This window comes from Fopius arisanus, unplaced genomic scaffold, assembly GCF_000806365.1.
Source record: "Fopius arisanus strain USDA-PBARC FA_bdor unplaced genomic scaffold, ASM80636v1 scaffold00058, whole genome shotgun sequence".
In the NCBI taxonomy this organism is placed as follows: Eukaryota; Metazoa; Arthropoda; class Insecta; order Hymenoptera; family Braconidae; genus Fopius; species Fopius arisanus.
Genome location: NW_011887797.1, coordinates 505,682 through 525,149, shown reverse-complemented (window position 1 = coordinate 525,149; position 19,468 = coordinate 505,682). Strand labels below are relative to the sequence as shown.

Here is a 19,468-nt window from a genome sequence, read left to right as displayed (position 1 = left end):
ATCATCGACTTCTGCCCTAGTAATCATATTAAATGAATGTCCAATCCCATTAGCCTGGCCTAGTAGTGTAATTGCATTAGTAAGTTTTGAAATTATAAAAATTCCATCCATTAAAACAGTAATTACATAATTAACTGGCCATCGAAAAATCGTCTTCAATGAAATTATAACGCTTTATTAATACACCAAAATAATTACATAAAGTCATGAAATCCTTATCCCTAATGAAATATTCGTATCAATTTATTGATACCAGAATGAATAGTGTCTTGAATCTAAATAGAAAAAGTTCATTTTTTTCCAATGAAATTATTCTCAATGTCAAATTGGATTAATTGTATTAAATCATTGAAATTATTGAATGAATACATGAAAATAATTGCATAAAGTAAATCAAGATGACGTATTAGTCTCTCAAAAATGCGTATCAATTTGTTGATACCAGAATGAAAATGATCTTGAATCAAAATAAAAAAGAAGTTTATTTTATGTCATTGAATTATCTTCAATGTCAGATTGTGGATTTTATGGAAGATAGTTGACTTTAGATGTGCCCACGACCACCTCCACGTCCACAGAATTCTGTTGAAGTCATGGGTGTAGCAGAAGGTGGTCTGATGCCACGACCTACAGGAGGAAGAGTGCTGACGACAGACTGGACGTCATCAGGGCCATTATCATTACCAAATTCCATCATTACAGGTAATCCATATCCCCTTGGTGGACGGAGAGGTCTCATAGAATTAGCGACAGTCTTGGATCGTACCCTGAAACATTAACATATCATTTCCATTATTAATACCTTACAATAGAATCCGAATTATTATAAAAATAAAAATAATAAATGATTCTTCACCCTCTACGTTCATCACAACTGCTAGCAATTGAGCTAGTGTCAGTAAAATCCTTCATTCGATCCTCAAAATCACCTCCATCCCATGGATCAACAGAAGTCAAAACTTCTTCATATTCAGACCACTCTGATGACTCATTCTGCTTCAGAGATCCGTGAATCTTGGAATCTGAAATAATCAGATTTCCTTTAAACTTTATCAAAATCAACAAATGGAATTGCCAAAAATAATCTGAAACATGCCGCAATCAGGGAAAATAAAAATAAACTCACAGGTGTATAATTCTGGAGTGAAACCTTTTCTGTCTGGGCACAGGTTGACGTGTTCCTCCAATTCAGAACGAAACATAATGTGAGTTGCGTTGAAAGGGCACGTCTCCTTGTACTTCGGTGGATAATTCTGCAGAGGAAATTGATAAAAAAATCGAATCCACGAGGCAAACATGTAACTCGACACCAAATACTCACCTTTGCACATTTCAATATGTGTTTTACAAATCTGTCTCGATGAATTATGTGATGATCATTGTAGGGACAAGTTCTCGTGTAGGCCTCTCTCTCCATCTTGATTTCTCTTGATAATAAGTTATATTTTCCGAATATTTATATCTTTCGTTCACTCGATGAGAGCAACAGGTCGACTGGCGACGAATTCTTTGTTCTTCTTTGTTCTTCTTAGTCTACGAACCGGCGAAAGAGAGAAAGAGTCTCGAACCCAGATTCTTCCTCTTTGCCAAGAATCATTCTAAATCATTTTCATTCAATTATTCAAAACAATTATTATTTTTTCACCATTTTAAACAACTTTCTAATCAAAATATAACAATTTTAACAGTAAAATCTCCTTTACTATTATTTTTTGAAATTTTTATTCAGTCAACAGAATTTATTTACCGTATTTATTTATTATTATTAGGTCTTCATTAATGCTTGAGATAAAAATTACGAAGAGAAAATTGAATGAATTGTTTAATAAGTATTTGCAAAAATTACTGGATTAGATTATTGGTTGAAATGCCTGTCTTACCGACGTAGGTAAAATGTGCCGGTTTTCTTATCCATGGAAAATCTGTGTCCTAATATAATTACTTCCACTGTTTCAGCATGGAAAACGCTAATGGAACACGTGTACCTGAATCATCAGGTCATGTCAATGATGATAAAGGAAAAGGTGTATGCAGAATTAAACCAGAGTGAGCACCTCAGTAATTAATATTCCCTCGTCCAAATATGTCACTCAATCGCTCAAATTCAATTTGCAAAACACATCATAACCTCTCCGAGTTGTCAAATCCATCCACCAATTTGTTTTTCGATTTTTTTAATATTCATGGACAAATAATACCCATATCTTTAATTTATCCTCAAATTTCTCTTTCTGCAATTCTGTTTTATTGATAATTCGAATTCATTTGAATTGATTCAATTGATTATTCGAATCTTTCCTTATTGTTTCAGATTTATTATCGCAGACCCAGTGAGAGAAGCATCTGATCCTCGTCCTGACAATGAAAAGTCTCTGCCTCTTAATTCTGGGGAAAAAAAATCATTAACTCTTTCAGATGATGAACTTGTTGATGATGCGAAATTCTCGTCTGACGAGCCTCCACGTAAGAAGTCGAAACGAGAGAAGAGAAAGGAGAAGCAAAAAGGTCAGAACAAGCAGCGACCCCCGCCCTTCAGGAGCCCCAAAGAGGAGAACCTTTGTCCCTGGCTGGTGGATCAGGTGGCAACAGAGCCGGAGAAGAAATGTCCCTCCCAAAACTGCAAATTTCTGCACGACAGAGCTGACTACATGAAACTCAAACAACCAGACATAGGCGCGGACTGTTACGTCTTCAATCTGACAGGCAGATGCCCCAGGGGCACAGCCTGCAGATTCGGTGCCAGTCACCTCACAGAGACAGGTATGAACATCATGAATCCTGATAAATACCAGACCTACAAGGAGAAACCAGCAGCCACCAAGAATCAGATCCCGGGACCCCTCCAGGACGAATTACGAAAACGAAAGTACGATTTTTCAAAAGCTGAGAAGATCATGAAAGAAACTGACGAATTGCTGAAGGAGAAGAGATCCCGAAGCGATGACAAGTCTGACAAGCCTCCAGAAGCCCCTCAAAAAACTGAGAAGAGACTAGGCCCCGTCCTGAACACCGACTCGATAAAGTTACGAGCATCAGAGAAAAAGAGGATAGACTGGAGGGACAAACTCCTCCTCAGTCCTCTGACAACAGTTGGAAATCTCCCCTTCAGGAGAATTTGCAAGGAGTATGGAGCTGATATAACGTGCGGTGAGATGGCACTTGCCCCGAAGATCCTGAAAGCTGCTTCTGAGGAATGGGCTCTGGTGAAGCGATACGAGACAGAGGATATATTTGGTGTTCAGATCTGTGGGAATAACACAGGTGTTCTCACCAGGTCTGCCCAGTTATTGAATGAACAAGCAGAGATTGATTTTGTCGATTTAAATCTTGGTTGTCCCATTGAGCTGATCTACAAACAGGGCGCAGGAAGTGGCATGTTAACCAGGAGAAATATTCTGGAGAGTGTTGTCCAGTCTGCCAGTCGAGTACTCGATGTTCCACTTACGATCAAAACGAGGATGGGTGTCTATCAGGACAAACCCATCGCTCACAATCTCACTCCATTATTCAGGGACTGGGGGGCAGCCATGATCACTGTTCATGGCAGATCCAGAGAGCAGAGGTACACCAGAAGTGCTGACTGGGAATACATCGAGAGGTGTGCAGCTGCTGCCAGTCCAATTCCTGTCTTTGGAAATGGCGATATTCTCGGGTTTGATGACTACCTCAGGGTCAGGGAGACCTGTCCGAGTATTCAAGGTGTCACCATTGGCAGGGGGGCCCTTATCAAGCCATGGATTTTTACGGAGATTAAGGAGAGGAAACTCATTGATATGAACAGCTCTGAGAGACTGGGAATTATCAGAAAATATGCCAATTATGGACTCGATCACTGGGGGTCTGATACCAGGGGAGTTGAGACCACCAGGAAATTCATGCTGGAGTGGATATCGTTTTTGCATAGGTAATGATTTGTTTTTGAGGTAATGTCGGTTCTTTGGAATTATCGTTTATTGCTTTTGGGGATTCTAATGATGTTTATTTTTTGATATTCAATTTTAATGGAAATTTTTAGATATATTCCAGTTGGAATACTAGAATCGCCACCACAGAGGATCAACGAGCGACCGCCATTTTATAAGGGTCGCGACGAAATGGAAACACTCATGGCCAGTTCCAATTGTGCTGATTGGGTGAAAATATCGTGAGAATATTCACCACTTCTTCCTTTAATGTTTCATAAACATTTCATTTTTATTCAATAATTCTTTTTTTTTCAGGGAAATGTTTCTGGGAAAAGTTCCTGACGGTTTCCATTTCCTTCCAAAACACAGAGCGAATTCTTGGAAATAATGTATAATATTTTCAATAGATATTTTAATAAAATCAATGTCTTTTCAATTATCGAATTCTCAATCCATAGATTATGAAGAAAATACTGATAAATTGCTAGGGGTTTTGGAGGAATTTAAGTTTTTTGAACTTAATAGTGTGGAGTGATGTCTCCTAGGGTCGAGACAGGCCACATGCAGTCACATCCACTGGGGATTTCCTTGGCTACTGTCTCCCAACAAGTCTCAGACCATGGACGACGGACTAAGGAGACAGTCCTGCTTCGTTGGACACAGTGAAACCCAGGATGAGCACATGACTAGAAAAAATAGGAAATGTTGCCTAAAATTAAGTGGAATTCTAATAAAATTCCACATTAGCTGCAGAAAATTATTATTTGATTTTACCTGTCTCTGTGGCTTCGCGAGATTGCGCAAGGACTGATCAACTGAAAAACTCTTGCAGTAGATTTCATGATAATGCGGCGGCTGATATTCGTAGTCATCATCATTAAGCAGAACTTTTCGAGTCCTCGTTTCACACAAATTTCGATATTCCTAGGAGATAAAAGTTCAAGTGGTAAACGGATTAGGAGAAAAACACTGGAACGAAATTAATATGAGGAAAAAGGAGACAAGGGGAAAATAGAATCAAGAATCTCTAGAATTCTGCAGTAGTAATGGGTAGAATCGAAAAAAAAATTATTATTTGGAACTGTAGAGGTAAAAAATCCTGGCGTCTAGAAATCGACTCGTGTAATGTGAAAATTCCATGAAGCAAAACCAACAAGTTTGTTAAATCCCGAGCAAAAGCGAGAATTTAATGAGCCGCAGACGACCTTCATCAGGAACAATAACACCGGATATTTATTTGTATTGAGAGATCATTGACCGACTCACTGGCCTCAAGTTTCTGTCGTTTCTCTCCAACTGGGTGATTTCTTCCTGGATTTTCTCGCTGTCCCCTTCATCGTAGTCGTCCTCTGGCAGGTAAGAAACATCTCGAGGAATTATCGAATACGATTGGTGAATCCCCCAATTTCTCATCTGCCATTCGTCACGCGGTTGCTCTAGGAATTCAGTCAGATTGAAGTATCTGCCCTGTGCGGAGTGTTGTGACAACATCAACAGAATAATCTGTGAATAGACACCACTGATTATTTATCTATTATCATGTAAGTGATGGGAAATTCATAGAAGTTAATCAGAAATACGAAAAACTCTTAGACTTGAAGAGAAACTGAGTCAATCGAATTTGAAAATCAATCTCGATCGTAAAAGCTACAATAATCTTTACGTAAACATCAATAATCTCCACAGGTTTCTCCCGTTTCCTTTTCTCGACTAATCAAACATTTTTATCATTCCAGTGCGATATACTCGATCCCCATCGAGTTTTTCCCAATCTCACTTTTCCTGAAGTATTAGAGATACATCGATCTGTCGATCGAAGTTCAAAACTCCACCGATTGATTCAACTGCTAGTGAAACCGTGACATTGAACTCTAGATAATAATCATGTAAAAACTAATTCCACACTGATCAAACAATTATTAGTTTAAATAAATAGAGATTTTTAATAGATCATAAATAAGTAATTGATGATGAGTAATTCGATTTTCCGATTTGTTTGGAAGTTTGTTATGAATCTCTTCGAACTCGGATTTATTAAGATTTTCCTGTAGGATCGAATGTTTTGGGGATAAACTCTCAAGGACTTGGTTATTATTTCCTTTAATCTAATGATTGAGTCGATTGCATTGGGTGGATTGGGATCGGTCGAGAGTTTCCCCGTGAAAATCAGTGGAAACCAGTTGACAAGGTCGTAATGATTGAGATCACCGTTGAAATCGGTATATTAATCGCGGGGGGTCTGTTTCCATCCAATAAAGAATTTCCTCGCACGTCATATCTCAGGATTTCTTGTAAAAACATTCAGCAACCCCAATCATCCTCAATTAAGGTATGAACCAGGGAATAAACGACAGCCCAAAGTTGAGTGAATAATTTGTTTTGCTGGAAATTCCAAAAGACTTCAATCCACAAATGTCCATGTGCATGTAAATACGGTAAAAAAGGCATGAACCGAGTGTGTACGCATCAATTCTCGTTATCCACGTAGATGCGTGATAGGTATTTATCCAATTGACTGGTGTACCCCTCACAGCTCTGACATAGTTCAGTCCATTGCGAACTCAGGATCATCCTACATCTCATCTCTTCAACATCTGTGTCATAATATGACAGTGAATTGTAATTTTTGACTGATTTTATATTGAATTTGCAACGGGTACCAATCTATTTTTTAGATTTTAAGTGATTTATGTTGATTCGAGTCACGTATATTTTTGAGTGAACGTCGAAGTGCCAATTATGAGGGAAAATGTTTGAATTGACAACTGACATCTGCCGAAACGGCACCCTCAGTTCACCCAGCAACAACCGGTAATCATTCATTTTTTATGGTTTATTTCATTTAATTTTCTACGGACAATGCGACATTTTTTATGAATTTTTTACGATAAAAATAATTATCGGGTAATTTGAAGGGTAGATTAAATAGATTTTGGTGAATGAATCATTTGTTTTCGAGAGTTTTTGTAGTTTATATTTAATATTTATTGTATTTTTAGAGGGAAAGACAGGAATTGAGAAAAAAAAGGGGGAAATTGTCGAAATGTTTTTGGGAGAATTTTAATAATTATTTAGGAAGGGGATAGGGCGGGAATTGGAGTTGTCTAGGAATTTAAAAGAATTTATTTCTCGTACAGATTAATTGATTTTATCGTGACTCGTGACTGCAATTGTGGGAAAATCGTGACGCAGATTTTTCAGTCAATTGATCGGCTGCATGTCAAGAAACTTGGGAAATCATTGGTTCAGTGTTCAGGAGTTGTTTCAGGGATCATGCGATGCGAAAGATCAATTTCCATTCTTTGAAGTTAATGCATGACCGTGAAAAATACCTCTTGGCATTCCATTGTGGAACAGTTGGGTGTCGGCTAATGAGCAATTGACCCTGTGACCCCTGTACCATCAAGTTCAGCCAATTAAATTCCTTGATGCCCAGATAATTGAATAGTGCCAAATGAAAATGTTTAATTACCGATCACTCGCATTTATCACATTATTCTCAGCAGAATGGTTTACGGGGAAATTTATGGAAAAATTTCCTAATTTCCTCTTTTAACTAAATTTATTATAAATTCAATCACGAAGAAATTTCTGTAATAATTAGAAACTATTTTAATTTTCTTCTCGTCCTCAAAGCTTTTGTAAACATAACATATGCACAAGTTGATAAACACGAAATTAATCTGATAATTGGGAGAAAGCTCTCTGTTTATTATAAATTGATAGACTTTTGATTGAATTTATCTTTAAGATTGGCTAAAGGCAATTTAATTTGTGATTTAATAATAATGTAGAATTCATTAGTCAATTTCGTCGGTTTTACTTTTTTTACTTAAAAAATTATACAAATGATAAAGTTTTGGTTAAATATAAATAAATAGAGCTGTTGTCGTTTTACACTTTTCTTTTCAACTTTTAACGAATTCAGGCGTAACGAATGATCGATAATTGCTGGTTTTTTTTTTTGTGAATTAATGCGGCAATGGAGTTGATTATTAATTGTTCAATGAAAAAAATGAAGGTATGAGCTGTCGTGGTATTTATCGAGGCTTTTCTACGGCAATATAACATCAATTGTCCATTTTGAATGGATGGGACGTCATTGAGGTCCACTTGGTCGAACAAATGCGCTTCAACTATAAAAGCCGTTGATAGACAATACCAAGAGCACCAATCGTAAATCAGTCTGTTATCGTTCGCGTCGATTTTTCTTCAGGATGCACATGAAAATTTATTGATAATCTGTTTACACACTTTATGGCATTACGAATAATTGACTCGGTGCATTGTCGTCGACTGGAAAAGCCCCAGGGGAAAATTAATGGAGATATTTCGTCACGTTTTTGGAGGGGGTATACTGTCATTTTAATTGACGGTGGGCGTAAGTGTATAAAGTACACGCCACAATGAGAGGCTAATTAGAATTCACTTCAAAGAATTTCCCGTTAATTTAACTTTTAGCCCGAATATCATTCTCTAATAATAATATTATCAATAATTCATTAATAATGTTAATTAGATTAATATTAATTGGCAATAATATTAAGAATTTATGATTAATCTCTGTTCATGAAAAATTTTCTTTCCGCCAAATTATTAAAAAGCCGACAAATTAACAATATGAGAATTAATAGAGAAACTTGATTGATTGATTGGATTTATAGTTTGATAAATATTTCTACTTCCGAAACATCTCATGAATTTCACTAATTTTATTTTCGTCGGACAGAAAATTTCTTTTGATAGTCTGGAAAAAAAATGTTGGGGTATTTAATAAGAATTCGCTGGATCCGCGGCATTTCCTTCACGGAGGGAGAGGAAATGATTAAATATCTGAGATTCCCGGGAAATCCCCGGTTTATTTTAACAAGTTGAAACAAATTTAATAAAAATTTTGTAGGACACGTGTCATCGTCCGCGATAAAATCGCCTCTTGGATTTCTTTTCTAGTGTAAAGATGTAATTAGTACATGCGAGACGAGTACTAACAGACTGGTTTATATTTAAACACACCAATAATTCGTTTAATGCGCCGCGATCCTCGAAAAAAATCACGTGCAAGACGTATTTACATGAAATGTGTGAAGAAGTAAATACGATTTTGTTTACCACGTGAATATATATGTCGTGGGTTAATAAACACTGGGGTAGACTAATCAGATTAAATAAATAAATAAAAAACATAATAACTATTTATTAATTTACTATTTATTATTTTATTGAGAAATGAATTTTTGATTGACGAGGAATATTGATGTTGACAACTTTTCTGTCAGAAAAATTATAAATGAAAAATTATAATGATGGATATTAATAAAAGGTTGCGAGATGTTTTCTCTTCAGTAGGTGAAGTAAATGAAAAGCATGCCGACCGTTGGAATTGAATTATTTTTAGATGACAGGATGGGGGGGTTCACCCCTTTGATAGTGACTAAAAATAACTGGTGAGGCCAATCTGCCTCCAATTATTCCATTTAGGTATTTAGGTGACAATCGACTGGCCGACAATTTAGAAATATTCCATACGTTTAAATCCCCCAAGGGCTTCTCCAGGGGATCCACTCAATGTCGACAGAGATATCCTCGATAAAAAAAAATAATTTCAATGCAAAAGTAATTTATCGAAAATTGAGAAATCAAATATTGTTTATTTTTATGGCTTAAATGGTGATTAATTGCAACGAGGGGCTCGTGATCTTTCGGTTCTATTTATAAACTCATCAGTCACTCCCACACAATTAAAATCGAAACGGAAATTCATTCATTCATCGAAGTATTCTCGGTAGAAATAATCAGTCATTTGCGATTATCTTCGCGCGCACAGACAGAAGAAATCGTAATTAAAGTCATTTTTCTCTAGAATTATTTACCAGTCACGTGAAGCGAAAAATAATTATTGCAGTAAATAGAAAATATTGATTTTCAACTATTGAATTCTGTCAAAAATTCTTCACTTAACATAAATTTTGTTAATGATTTATTTGATTTAAAAATATTACTTTGAATTTTTTTATGTTCTGGTTTATTGTTCGCTGTTGGATGGAACTATTTATTGAAATGTATATGTTAATAACAATGATTAAATTGAATAATTCAATTTTTTTATTGAATTTATTAAAATGTGTTTATTAAGATGTTTCTGAGGATTTATTAAAAATGCATGGAAAATCCTTCAGGGATATTTCAGATTGAAATGAAAAAATGTTGGATGAAAAAATAGCAGTAGTAATTAATAATAGTTTAATTGCTTGCAGGACCGCAGATATAATGAGACAACGGAAAAATGGAGGGATTAAATCTACTGAGAGCATTTCAGCCTCTGAGGAGAGACTCAAGTTTGAAGACGCTAGATTCCTCACATCCTTCGTACTTGGTCGGACTAGGTAATTTATAAATAAATTACACGGAGTGAACAACGTAACGATCTAATTATCTCCCGAATAAAAAACATTCAAATCAATTTATAAAAATTGCACAAATCTAAAAAATTCTGACACTGCAATTCATTAAATTACCAATTACTTCATTTATGATTCCATGAAATTACCTCAGTCATTATTTTTAATAAATAAATTCTCCATTTTTTCAATATTAACCCCTGATTTGAATTAAGTCAACGAAAATAATTGCGTTCCTTCGACTTACGGTGAATAAATTCTGGCTGTCCATTTCTGGAACACAATTATTATACCGATTCCTTCCAACAGATCGATGATAACTGAACCCTAGAATTGGGTTTTCCCTCTAATTTATACCGAAAAAAGATACTCGATCGGTTGATACGACCTATCACTCGCAATCCCTAAATAATCCCTCGATAACGTGTAATTCAACATTGACATTAAACTCGAAAAGTCCAATCGATCATCATGTCGCCAAATTGTTGCATGTTCTATCCCCTTAAACAAAATTCCCAGTTACCGGTATTTTTTTTTCATTTAAAAATATATCGTTTTCCCATTCAATTATTATCTAACTCCCCCAATACGCCACGATCGTGCAATAAAAATGCAAATTTTCCGTCAGTTTCCCTGAACTTTTCAAAAATTCATAGAAATTTATGAAACTTTATGAATTACATATAATTATATAATAATTACAAGATGCAAAAACGATGTAATTTTGGGGCTAATTCGCTTAACAATTTCTGAGAAAAGTAAAAAAAAATGATAATTTTTGGTGAAAGGGGGGAGAACATCGTTAATTCATATCAAAATGTTCCCATCGTCTTAAATTAATGGTGGACGAGTGGGGCTTGGCTCGGTTTCGACAGTTTATTTTGTCACAGAGCTATTAACCCGGGGCATGTAGAATTTGTTCTCAAATCAATGCCCGCGCATCTTCTTTCTCTTCCATTGTTTTTTTCTCAATTTTTTTTTGTTGTTCTGACGCCATTCCTTCGGGAGCTTGAGACGTTGCGTCCAGTTTTCACGGAGTCCCGGGTGCAATCGTAAGAAAAGTCATCTATTTAATCAATATCATATATTCTAATACATTATCATATATAATTATACATAATTAAACTATAAATTATCATAATTATTTACATTCAAAGAATAATTGTAACTATTTGAATAATTAAATCGAATTCTGAATTTTTTCAAAACTTCTCTCTTGTGGCTCTCTCAAAGTGAAATTACTGCCAATTACGGTTTTATAATTGACAGTCCTTTTATTTCATTTATTTTGTTTATTATAATTTCCAATTGTGGAAATTGCCAGAAATTTATGAATATTTCTTCTTTCATTCCCTTATTATTCCATTTCTAGGGTAATCAATTCATTCAGTCTGATTTCTCATGCCATTAATTAAAAATTGGATATTGATACCGACAAATCGATGAAAAAATTACAATAACGAAAATAGCAACTTTACTAAAGATTATTAATCTCTCGATTGGTTCAGTTACAGTTGTTGGTATTTAAAAAATTCCGTGACGTGTACTTTCTCACTATTTTTAACACACGAAAAATCAAAATAGCCGAATAACACGCGCATCTCACCCACGAGGAAAACGTAAAGATCCAATTGCACGTGCGATCAACATCGAGAGTAATTTTCCATCGGCCGGATATATGCAAGATGTTCTTTTTATTTCACTCAATTGGAGATACCGTTTCTGTATTTCTTTCACACAGTGTCGCACACCACAGTGTCAAGTACACATGTGATTACGAGAGATAAGGGATTTACGAAATGGCATAACGCAGATGGCCTGATAAACTGGAAATTTTTTTAATTGACAATTACGAGTGGAAAGTGCATTCGGGCTTGGACATTCCCGTGAGTTTGGCCTTGATTTTCAATCAATTATATAGACAATTACTCAGTACATATTCGTGCAATTTTTCAAGCAGTGGAACCTGTTTACGCGTCTGCGAAGTGGTGAAATGAAATGAGATGAAGCAATTCCACTTCGAGTTTAATTTTTTAAAAATATGTAGATATTATCAAATCAGACAAGTCATTAAGACTTCAATTGATTATATTCAAATTTAAGTCATTGAGACTTCAACTTCCAGAAGTTGTTTGAAACGTGAAATACAAAATAATTGATATATTTTTATTCATTCAAATATCATTTTCAATTCATCGACTTAAGTTCTCAACCAAACTTTATACCAAAATCTCCAAAAATGAGAAATCCCTTCAAAAACCCGTCCCCTAAAAAAGAACCTCTAGCCCTGACAAATCTTCTAGCCCCCAAAAACTTCAGAATTTCCAAATGAAAATAATTCTCCATCCCCCCATAAAAAAGCCCCACGAACTCTTGCGTTGTTATAAAAAAAAAAAACCATCGGGTATTCCCCGAAAATGCGATCAGGGAAAAACCAGTTGGCGGTTGTGGGGTGAAAAAAAAACTGTATAAAAAAAAATAAAAAGCCGTCTGTTCCTCCAGGATAATCTCGCCGGACGTTCTGCCGTCGTGTTCACCAGGAATATTCCGTCAGAAGTCATCCCTCGGTGTGTCTCAGGGCAGTGAAATAGCGAGCAACAGTCACCCGAAGAAATCCCACATAAATTCAAGCGTAAATAAAAAATCATACACGAGTAAAAATTGGCTGTCGCGCAGAGTGGGTGGAGTTGATGGTAACGGTGGTGGTCTCCTCAATTGGGGTACCAGAAACACCGGCAAACCAACACTTTTAGGTACATCACTGACCAACAAAATGGCGTCATCTAGCACAACAGCGGTACCACAGGGCTGGCCCAATACCAAAGACGACTACGAACTCAAGGAGGTTATCGGTAAATAAATAAATAAATAATGACACTTTATAATTACCACACCACTGGTTAGCATCAACCATTTGAATCGTCAAAATCACCCCCTCACATCACCAATAATCATTCAACTTATCACTCACCGGATTGACGTGCTACGTCAGACACCACTGTGTTATGTAAAATTCATGGGCCAACATAACTATTTTCCATCATTATTCACCAAATTATCAATCAATCATCCCATAAATTGCCTGGGAGAATCTCAAGGGATCGGTGAATCAAGATTTTCTCTTAGGTTTTATCCAAAACCGGTTGAGGCACTGCCTAACCTAGATTTCGTCCACCATACGTCGAAATGAGAGTGATGGAAGTAGTGGAGTTCATCAGATAATCTTTTTTGGGTCGAGGGAATGATTTGGGCCCTTTTTTGGGTTTTTTCCTTTATGGGGTCATTGGGAGGAGAATCCTAGAATGACTGGAATGTTTTTTTTCTGGGGACAATTGGATCAGATCCAAATATTTAATGACTCTTGATGTTAACGCACGGTTAAATGATTTAGTGGGGGGACAATTGCGCGTTTCACATGACCTCATTTGTATTTTGGAGTAGTAATTAATGGGTGACGTTGAGGTATTTAAATTGATTGTGCTGGGTCTCGTAATGGGATGATGAGTGATTTTGATGGGGGTTTGATAACACGTGTTATCTTGTTTGAATTTATGATTAGTTTTATTAATTCTTGTGGCTGTTCGACAGGCGTCGGTGCGACAGCTGTAGTTCACGCTGCTTTTTGTATTCCACGTCAGGAGAAATGTGCTATCAAGCGTATAAATCTGGAAAAATGGAATACGAGTATGGACGAGCTTCTGGTATGTGATTTTTCGCAGCTAGTGGGCGATAAGATAGAGATTAATCATCACACTCGAGAGGAGAAACTTCTTGCAGCTTTGGAATTGAGTGGAATTTTTTTTTTGCAGAAGGAGATCCAGGCGATGTCCTCCTGCAATCACGAGAATGTTGTCACGTATTACACGTCTTTTGTGGTGAAGGAGGAACTCTGGCTTGTATTGAGACTGCTCGAGGGTGGATCATTACTCGATATTATTAAACATAAAACGAGAACTACCAATTGTAAACATGGGGTTTTCGATGAAGCCACTATTGCCACGGTACTTCGGGAGGTACTCAAGGGGCTTGAGTATTTTCACAGTAATGGACAGATACACAGGTGATTTGGTCAAGCAGTCAGCTGTCCTTTAGACGAATTCAAAGCACCCAAATTCCAGTTGATAATTCCCTCAAACTTCACAGAAATGTGAAATGCCCTGATAACGTAGAGATAACATTTTTTTCTGGGAAATGCATTTTTCTTGTTTGGAATGGGGATGAGATTATCTAGATCATCTTTATTTTGTCGTTAATCAGGAATTCCAATCCTGGAATTAATTGTAAAATTATTCAATCAGGGATATTAAAGCCGGAAATATTCTCCTGGGTGAAGATGGAACAGTTCAAATAGCAGATTTTGGTGTGAGTGCCTGGTTAGCAACAGGACGTGACCTGAGCAGGCAAAAAGTCCGTCACACATTCGTTGGCACGCCCTGCTGGATGGCGCCCGAGGTCATGGAGCAGGTGAGGGAGGAAAGTTGCACTATAATTTTCTAGCTTGCAAGATCTGCGCAGTGTTTGTGTCAAAAGCATGTTTGTTCATGAATGATTGCAATATCAATCACTGACAAACGAATTATCGATTAATATCTCATACCTCATATCACTAAATACCAATTTAACCTGCAGTTCTCATAACATGCAATTAAAAATTACGTTGAAGCTTTATCTTTAAAAAAAAAAGTATTTCTATTGATAAAGTTGAGGAGGCAGCTGAATTCACACCAAATTCGCTCGATATTGAATAAATTTTATTGTATCGTCAACACACGAGAGTCTCTAGACTTAGTTGAATCTTAAGATGTCTGAAAAAACTTGATCTGCACGCTGAGAAAAAATTGTGTGTACTTCAACGTTTTAATCGATCAACTGGGTTTTTATTGATGGGTTAGAAGCTGTTGTAATATTTAATTCATTTTTACAGGATCATGGTTACGATTTCAAAGCTGACATATGGTCCCTCGGTATCACTGCCATTGAAATGGCAAGTGGCACTGCTCCTTATCACAAGTATCCACCGATGAAGGTACTCATGCTGACACTACAGAATGATCCACCGACCTTGGATACTGCTGCTGATGATAAGGATCAGTACAAAGCTTATGGCAAGACTTTCAGGAAAATGATTGTCGATTGCTTGCAGAAGGATCCAACGAAAAGGTGCTCCACATTAATCCATTTACCATTAAATAATTGGCCAAACATATGTTATTGATTGATTGATTGATTAATGAATTGAAATATTTCTAACGAGTGAATATATTTTTCGTAGACCGACTGCAACAGAATTGCTGAAACATCCGTTCTTCAAAAAGGCGAAGGACAAGAAATATCTCCAGCAAACGCTCGTGGCTATTGGACCGAGTCTAGAGACTAGAGTACAAAAGGTAATTTTCTATTAAGATGTCCCTATGGTATCCATTACCCAATCAATTGTTTTGCAGGCATCGAAGCGACAACCTGGAACATCCGGTCGCCTTCACAGAACTGTCACAGGAGAGTGGGTGTGGTCCTCGGAGGAGGAGGACAGTGGTGCATCCAGTGGTGATGAAGGCAAGGAGGCCCTGCCTGTCAACACTATAGACAACGTCTCCAGTGAAGAGGAACAGGTTGATCAGGAGGATGCCGATGGCCTCGTCAAATCAGCTGCCAGTCGACTCGTCATACAGTCGTCAGAGCAGAACGAGCCCATTAATTTGGTACTGAGACTGCGGTGAGTTTTATCATCTTTTTAGCTCTCGAACTTTTAATTTTCCCACATTTTTATTCCGTTGCAGACGTCCTGACATCCAATTCGCCCTCCAAGAGAGAATAACGTAGGCCTTATCCCCATATCCTTCCCTTTTTCATATTATACTTTTGAAAATCAATAAAAATCATTAATATTCTCCAGATCTCATTTTAATTAATAGAGGAATAAATAATAATCGTGAATGAACTTTTTCAACAGCAACCAGAAGAGAGAACTCAACGACATTAGGTTCGAATTTGCCGTTGGAATAGATTCAGCTGAAGGAATTTCAGCTGAGCTAGTTGGTGCTGGTCTAGTCGATGGCAAAGACGTCGTGGTCATAGCTGCTAATTTGCAAAAACTCATCGACAGCGCTGGCCAACTGCGCACAGTCACATTTCCCCTGGTAATTGCAATTGCAATTTTCTCATTGAACTATTTTACCTTTCTCTCCACGTAATTTTCAATTCTTTTCATTAATTTCAGAACTCTGGTTATGCTGCCAACGAAGTGCCGGACGACAAAGCACTGATTGGCTTCGCTCAGATCTCCGTAACAGACTAGGCCCTTTACTTTCTCTTTTTTCATTATTTTCAAAAATATTCTGAATTCTCAGAATAATATTCATGCGATTACGGATGGAAGAGGTATGAACTGTTTTAGTTTTTTTTTAAATAATCATCTGAATTTCGGTAGTATTATGGATGAAATATGAGTTGTGGTGGATAAAAGTTGCAATTGAGAGAAAAAAAAATGAATCTGCTCGTACCAAATTAATTGTTCAGTATTTTCCTATCGTGGAATTATACCGATATCATAGTTTCAACTACAGGGCATGAAGTATCCAAGACTCGTTATTACTGTATTACAGTAATGAAAACAATAAGAAATAAAAAAAACTGCTCAGAAATCTATCTTACATTATCAAAATGTTGAAAATACTCTGACGCTCGTGTGGGAGTTGTCCAAATCAATATCAAATATATATTCAAGTGAACGTGAACATTTTATTGCTTACTGAACGTACATTATCACAAGTACACCCGCGTCAGAGTTTAGACTTACGAATTTGTGGAGAATTATTAAATCTGTCAGTGAAAATGTAGCACTCGTTTCACGTTAATTTATGTAAATATTAGTTTATTTAGTTTATTCAATTATTCTTCTCCTCTGAATATTTTGAGAGAATATGGAGCAGCCAAAAATCATGAGAGTAATTTGCGCTGGCGAGCGATTTGAGATCATTGGAGGCTAATACCTACGTTACTTATCGAATATAAGTGGCTTTAGCTTTGTTTTGTGAAAAATAAAATTATCGTTCAGGCAATTTTAATTGCGAGAATTTCTCCCCGATTATTTGAAATTATATTTTGAAGGTATTAATGATTCAAGACAGACGTAATTATGCATTTGAGTAGAGTGTAATTTTGGAAAATCGGGGAAATGCTTGAAATTTGTAAATGCCTGGTACAAAGTCGATTTCTTGAAGTATAAAGTTTCATGCTTCGATGCCTTAGGATTTAGAAGAGACAAGAGTACTAAATAATGATAATATAATGATACAATAAATTCTTTTGTACTTAATCGAAGTGAAAAAAGCAAAAAAATGTTATGAAATAGCGTGTTCATAGCTCGACAGTTTTAGGTATAAACCCGTCGTAAATTTTTATCTTTCCACTCGCCTATTTGTGAAAAGACAACGTTCTTAGGTGTTAAATAAACATTTCTGGTCTTACTCTGACTAAAATATTCACGAATATGTTTGATCAATTGCAGTTAGCCAAACATAAAATTTTATTCATTACCTCGATATGTTTTTCGATTTCTCCAACTATTTATAAAAAATTAAATTCGCTAATTGTCAATACAGAATTGCCTCATCGAAGAGAAGAAAGACGAGAGAATAAATTTTGTCTCACTATTTCGCTATTTAATTCAATAATCAAATCATTAGTATCCGTTGTTTCTCCCTCTATCAGCGATGCGAACAATAATGATATTTTAATGAATTGCAAACCAGGGTATGTCTCGTAAATCATTGAACCAAACTGGATTCCCCGTTTTCTTTATTTTCTTTTTACTATTAAGTCGTTATCTCTCACTGCGCCCGAGTTTAGATTTGTTTCCGAGATTTATTGTAGATCAGATTTTTAATTGTAAATATTCAAGGTATGTTTTGTTATATTTTATCCGAAGGATTGTAAAGAATATCGTCATTATAACTTTTGCAACAATGAAATACAGTGGAATCCCGTTATAGTTTCATTTCGGTCTCCCGAAATGAAACCGAGAAATTAATTTCTCTCGTATTCGAATTTGCTATAAAAAAAATCAGTTTGCGGTCGCAACGAGCACGTGGTGGGGATTGTTACATATAATCGGATTCTCCGAATTCACTTCGCCCCATAAATGCGACTATATAAAGGGATTCTATTGTATGCGAAATGGTCAATTTTTGGTGATTATTGAGTGATAGTAATTGGGAGCCTATTTATTACTGGGAAAGAAATAATGGCACTATTCACATAGAGTGTAGCTTTTCAATTACTCCAGAAGGTACAACAAAAAATTGAATTTCTACGCCCCGACAATTGAGGCGGGATAATGTAATGTGCCTTATTCCGAAATTCATTGCCACTGATTTTATTCATTATTCGGGGAAAAACGGAAAGGCTAATCGAAGGGAAAATATTTCCACTGGGGAAAATAATAAAAATAGACATCACTCATCAATACATTATTTTAAGAGTGCCAGAACAAGAAAAAACGAAATTATGTTGTATGTAGCATTTAAACATGTACTGAAAACAAAAGGAAAAATAATAATTTATTTGTAATAATAGCAAAAAGACATTGAAGCAAGATACACTGTGCTTTATTCCAATTATGAAGTGACATGTTTCTTTTATTCTTTTTCTCTTCGTCTATATGATTTTAGTACTTAAATTACGGTGCATTTTCTATTGTGTACTGAATTATACGATTAACTTACAACTCTCGGAGGAATCGAGCATTCTACGAATAAAGTTCTTCACATTTTTGCCACAATAAAAACATGTTTGTTCGAATTTTTACCGTTTACTCTGACAAAAATAATTTTTTTACGATTTGAAAATTCCAGTTTTCGGTTATTTCAGGGGAATGTTGGAGAATAATTTTTACAACTGTCAGTGGATAAATAATATAGTAAGTATTTTATATATTTTTTCTGATGTCTCGAGTTATCGAAAAATTCTACAATAAAGAGAACTCGTCAAATATTTATCTTTTATGAATAAAAAATTACAATTGGTTAAACATTTACAATGGTCTTCCCACCAATTAATTTGAAGAAATAGTTAGTAATAATTGATTTTTGTTTACCAATAATCAGGAAAATCATTGAGAAAATCCAATAATTAAATTCCATCCGTAAACTTCTTAGGTATATTACC

At 35.9% G+C, this 19,468-nt stretch overlaps 4 protein-coding genes across 12 annotated transcripts; 2 read left to right on the top strand and 2 right to left on the bottom strand.

The window, feature by feature from the left end:
* Positions 1–185: 185 nt before the first annotated feature.
* On the bottom strand, positions 186–1,895 carry LOC105268516 (gametocyte-specific factor 1). 2 transcript variants are annotated; one of them, XM_011308136.1, is made up of 5 exons: positions 1,881–1,895; positions 1,322–1,598; positions 1,127–1,253; positions 857–1,022; positions 186–767 (listed from the first exon to the last, which is right to left on the bottom strand). In XM_011308136.1, exons 2-5 carry the CDS (start codon positions 1,415–1,417, stop codon positions 545–547), a joined length of 612 nt encoding a protein of 203 aa, XP_011306438.1. In that variant the 5' UTR covers positions 1,418–1,598; positions 1,881–1,895; the 3' UTR covers positions 186–544. The 2 variants fall into 2 exon arrangements, with proteins under 2 accessions (XP_011306438.1, XP_011306436.1); XM_011308134.1 differs by lacking the exon at positions 1,881–1,895 and adding an exon at positions 1,748–1,804.
* On the top strand, positions 1,892–4,315 carry Dus3 (Dihydrouridine synthase 3). Its single transcript, XM_011308137.1, has 4 exons — positions 1,892–2,046; positions 2,312–3,904; positions 4,016–4,144; positions 4,221–4,315. The coding sequence occupies exons 1-4, from the start codon at positions 1,958–1,960 to the stop codon at positions 4,291–4,293; spliced, it is 1,884 nt and encodes a 627-aa protein (XP_011306439.1). The 5' UTR covers positions 1,892–1,957; the 3' UTR covers positions 4,294–4,315.
* LOC105268518 (uncharacterized) lies at positions 4,303–10,650 on the bottom strand. The gene is made up of 4 exons (XM_011308138.1): positions 10,551–10,650; positions 5,172–5,408; positions 4,680–4,829; positions 4,303–4,591 (listed from the first exon to the last, which is right to left on the bottom strand). Exons 1-4 carry the CDS (start codon positions 10,572–10,574, stop codon positions 4,424–4,426), a joined length of 579 nt encoding a protein of 192 aa, XP_011306440.1. The 5' UTR covers positions 10,575–10,650; the 3' UTR covers positions 4,303–4,423.
* On the top strand, positions 5,361–16,914 carry LOC105268519 (serine/threonine-protein kinase OSR1). Of its 8 annotated transcripts, none has more exons than XM_011308143.1 (11): positions 5,361–5,446; positions 10,160–10,288; positions 12,806–13,155; positions 13,892–14,004; positions 14,113–14,363; positions 14,602–14,776; positions 15,228–15,463; positions 15,576–15,690; positions 15,748–16,016; positions 16,254–16,440; positions 16,521–16,914. In XM_011308143.1, coding segments are annotated over exons 1-11 (1,905 nt in total). In that variant the 5' UTR covers positions 5,361–5,444; the 3' UTR covers positions 16,599–16,914. The 8 variants fall into 8 exon arrangements, with proteins under 8 accessions (XP_011306445.1, XP_011306441.1, XP_011306442.1 ...); XM_011308139.1 differs by lacking the exon at positions 5,361–5,446 and adding an exon at positions 6,443–6,716; XM_011308140.1 differs by lacking the exon at positions 5,361–5,446 and adding an exon at positions 6,444–6,716 and having other exon boundaries at positions 14,602–14,767.
* The last annotated feature ends 2,554 nt before the right edge of the window (positions 16,915–19,468 follow it).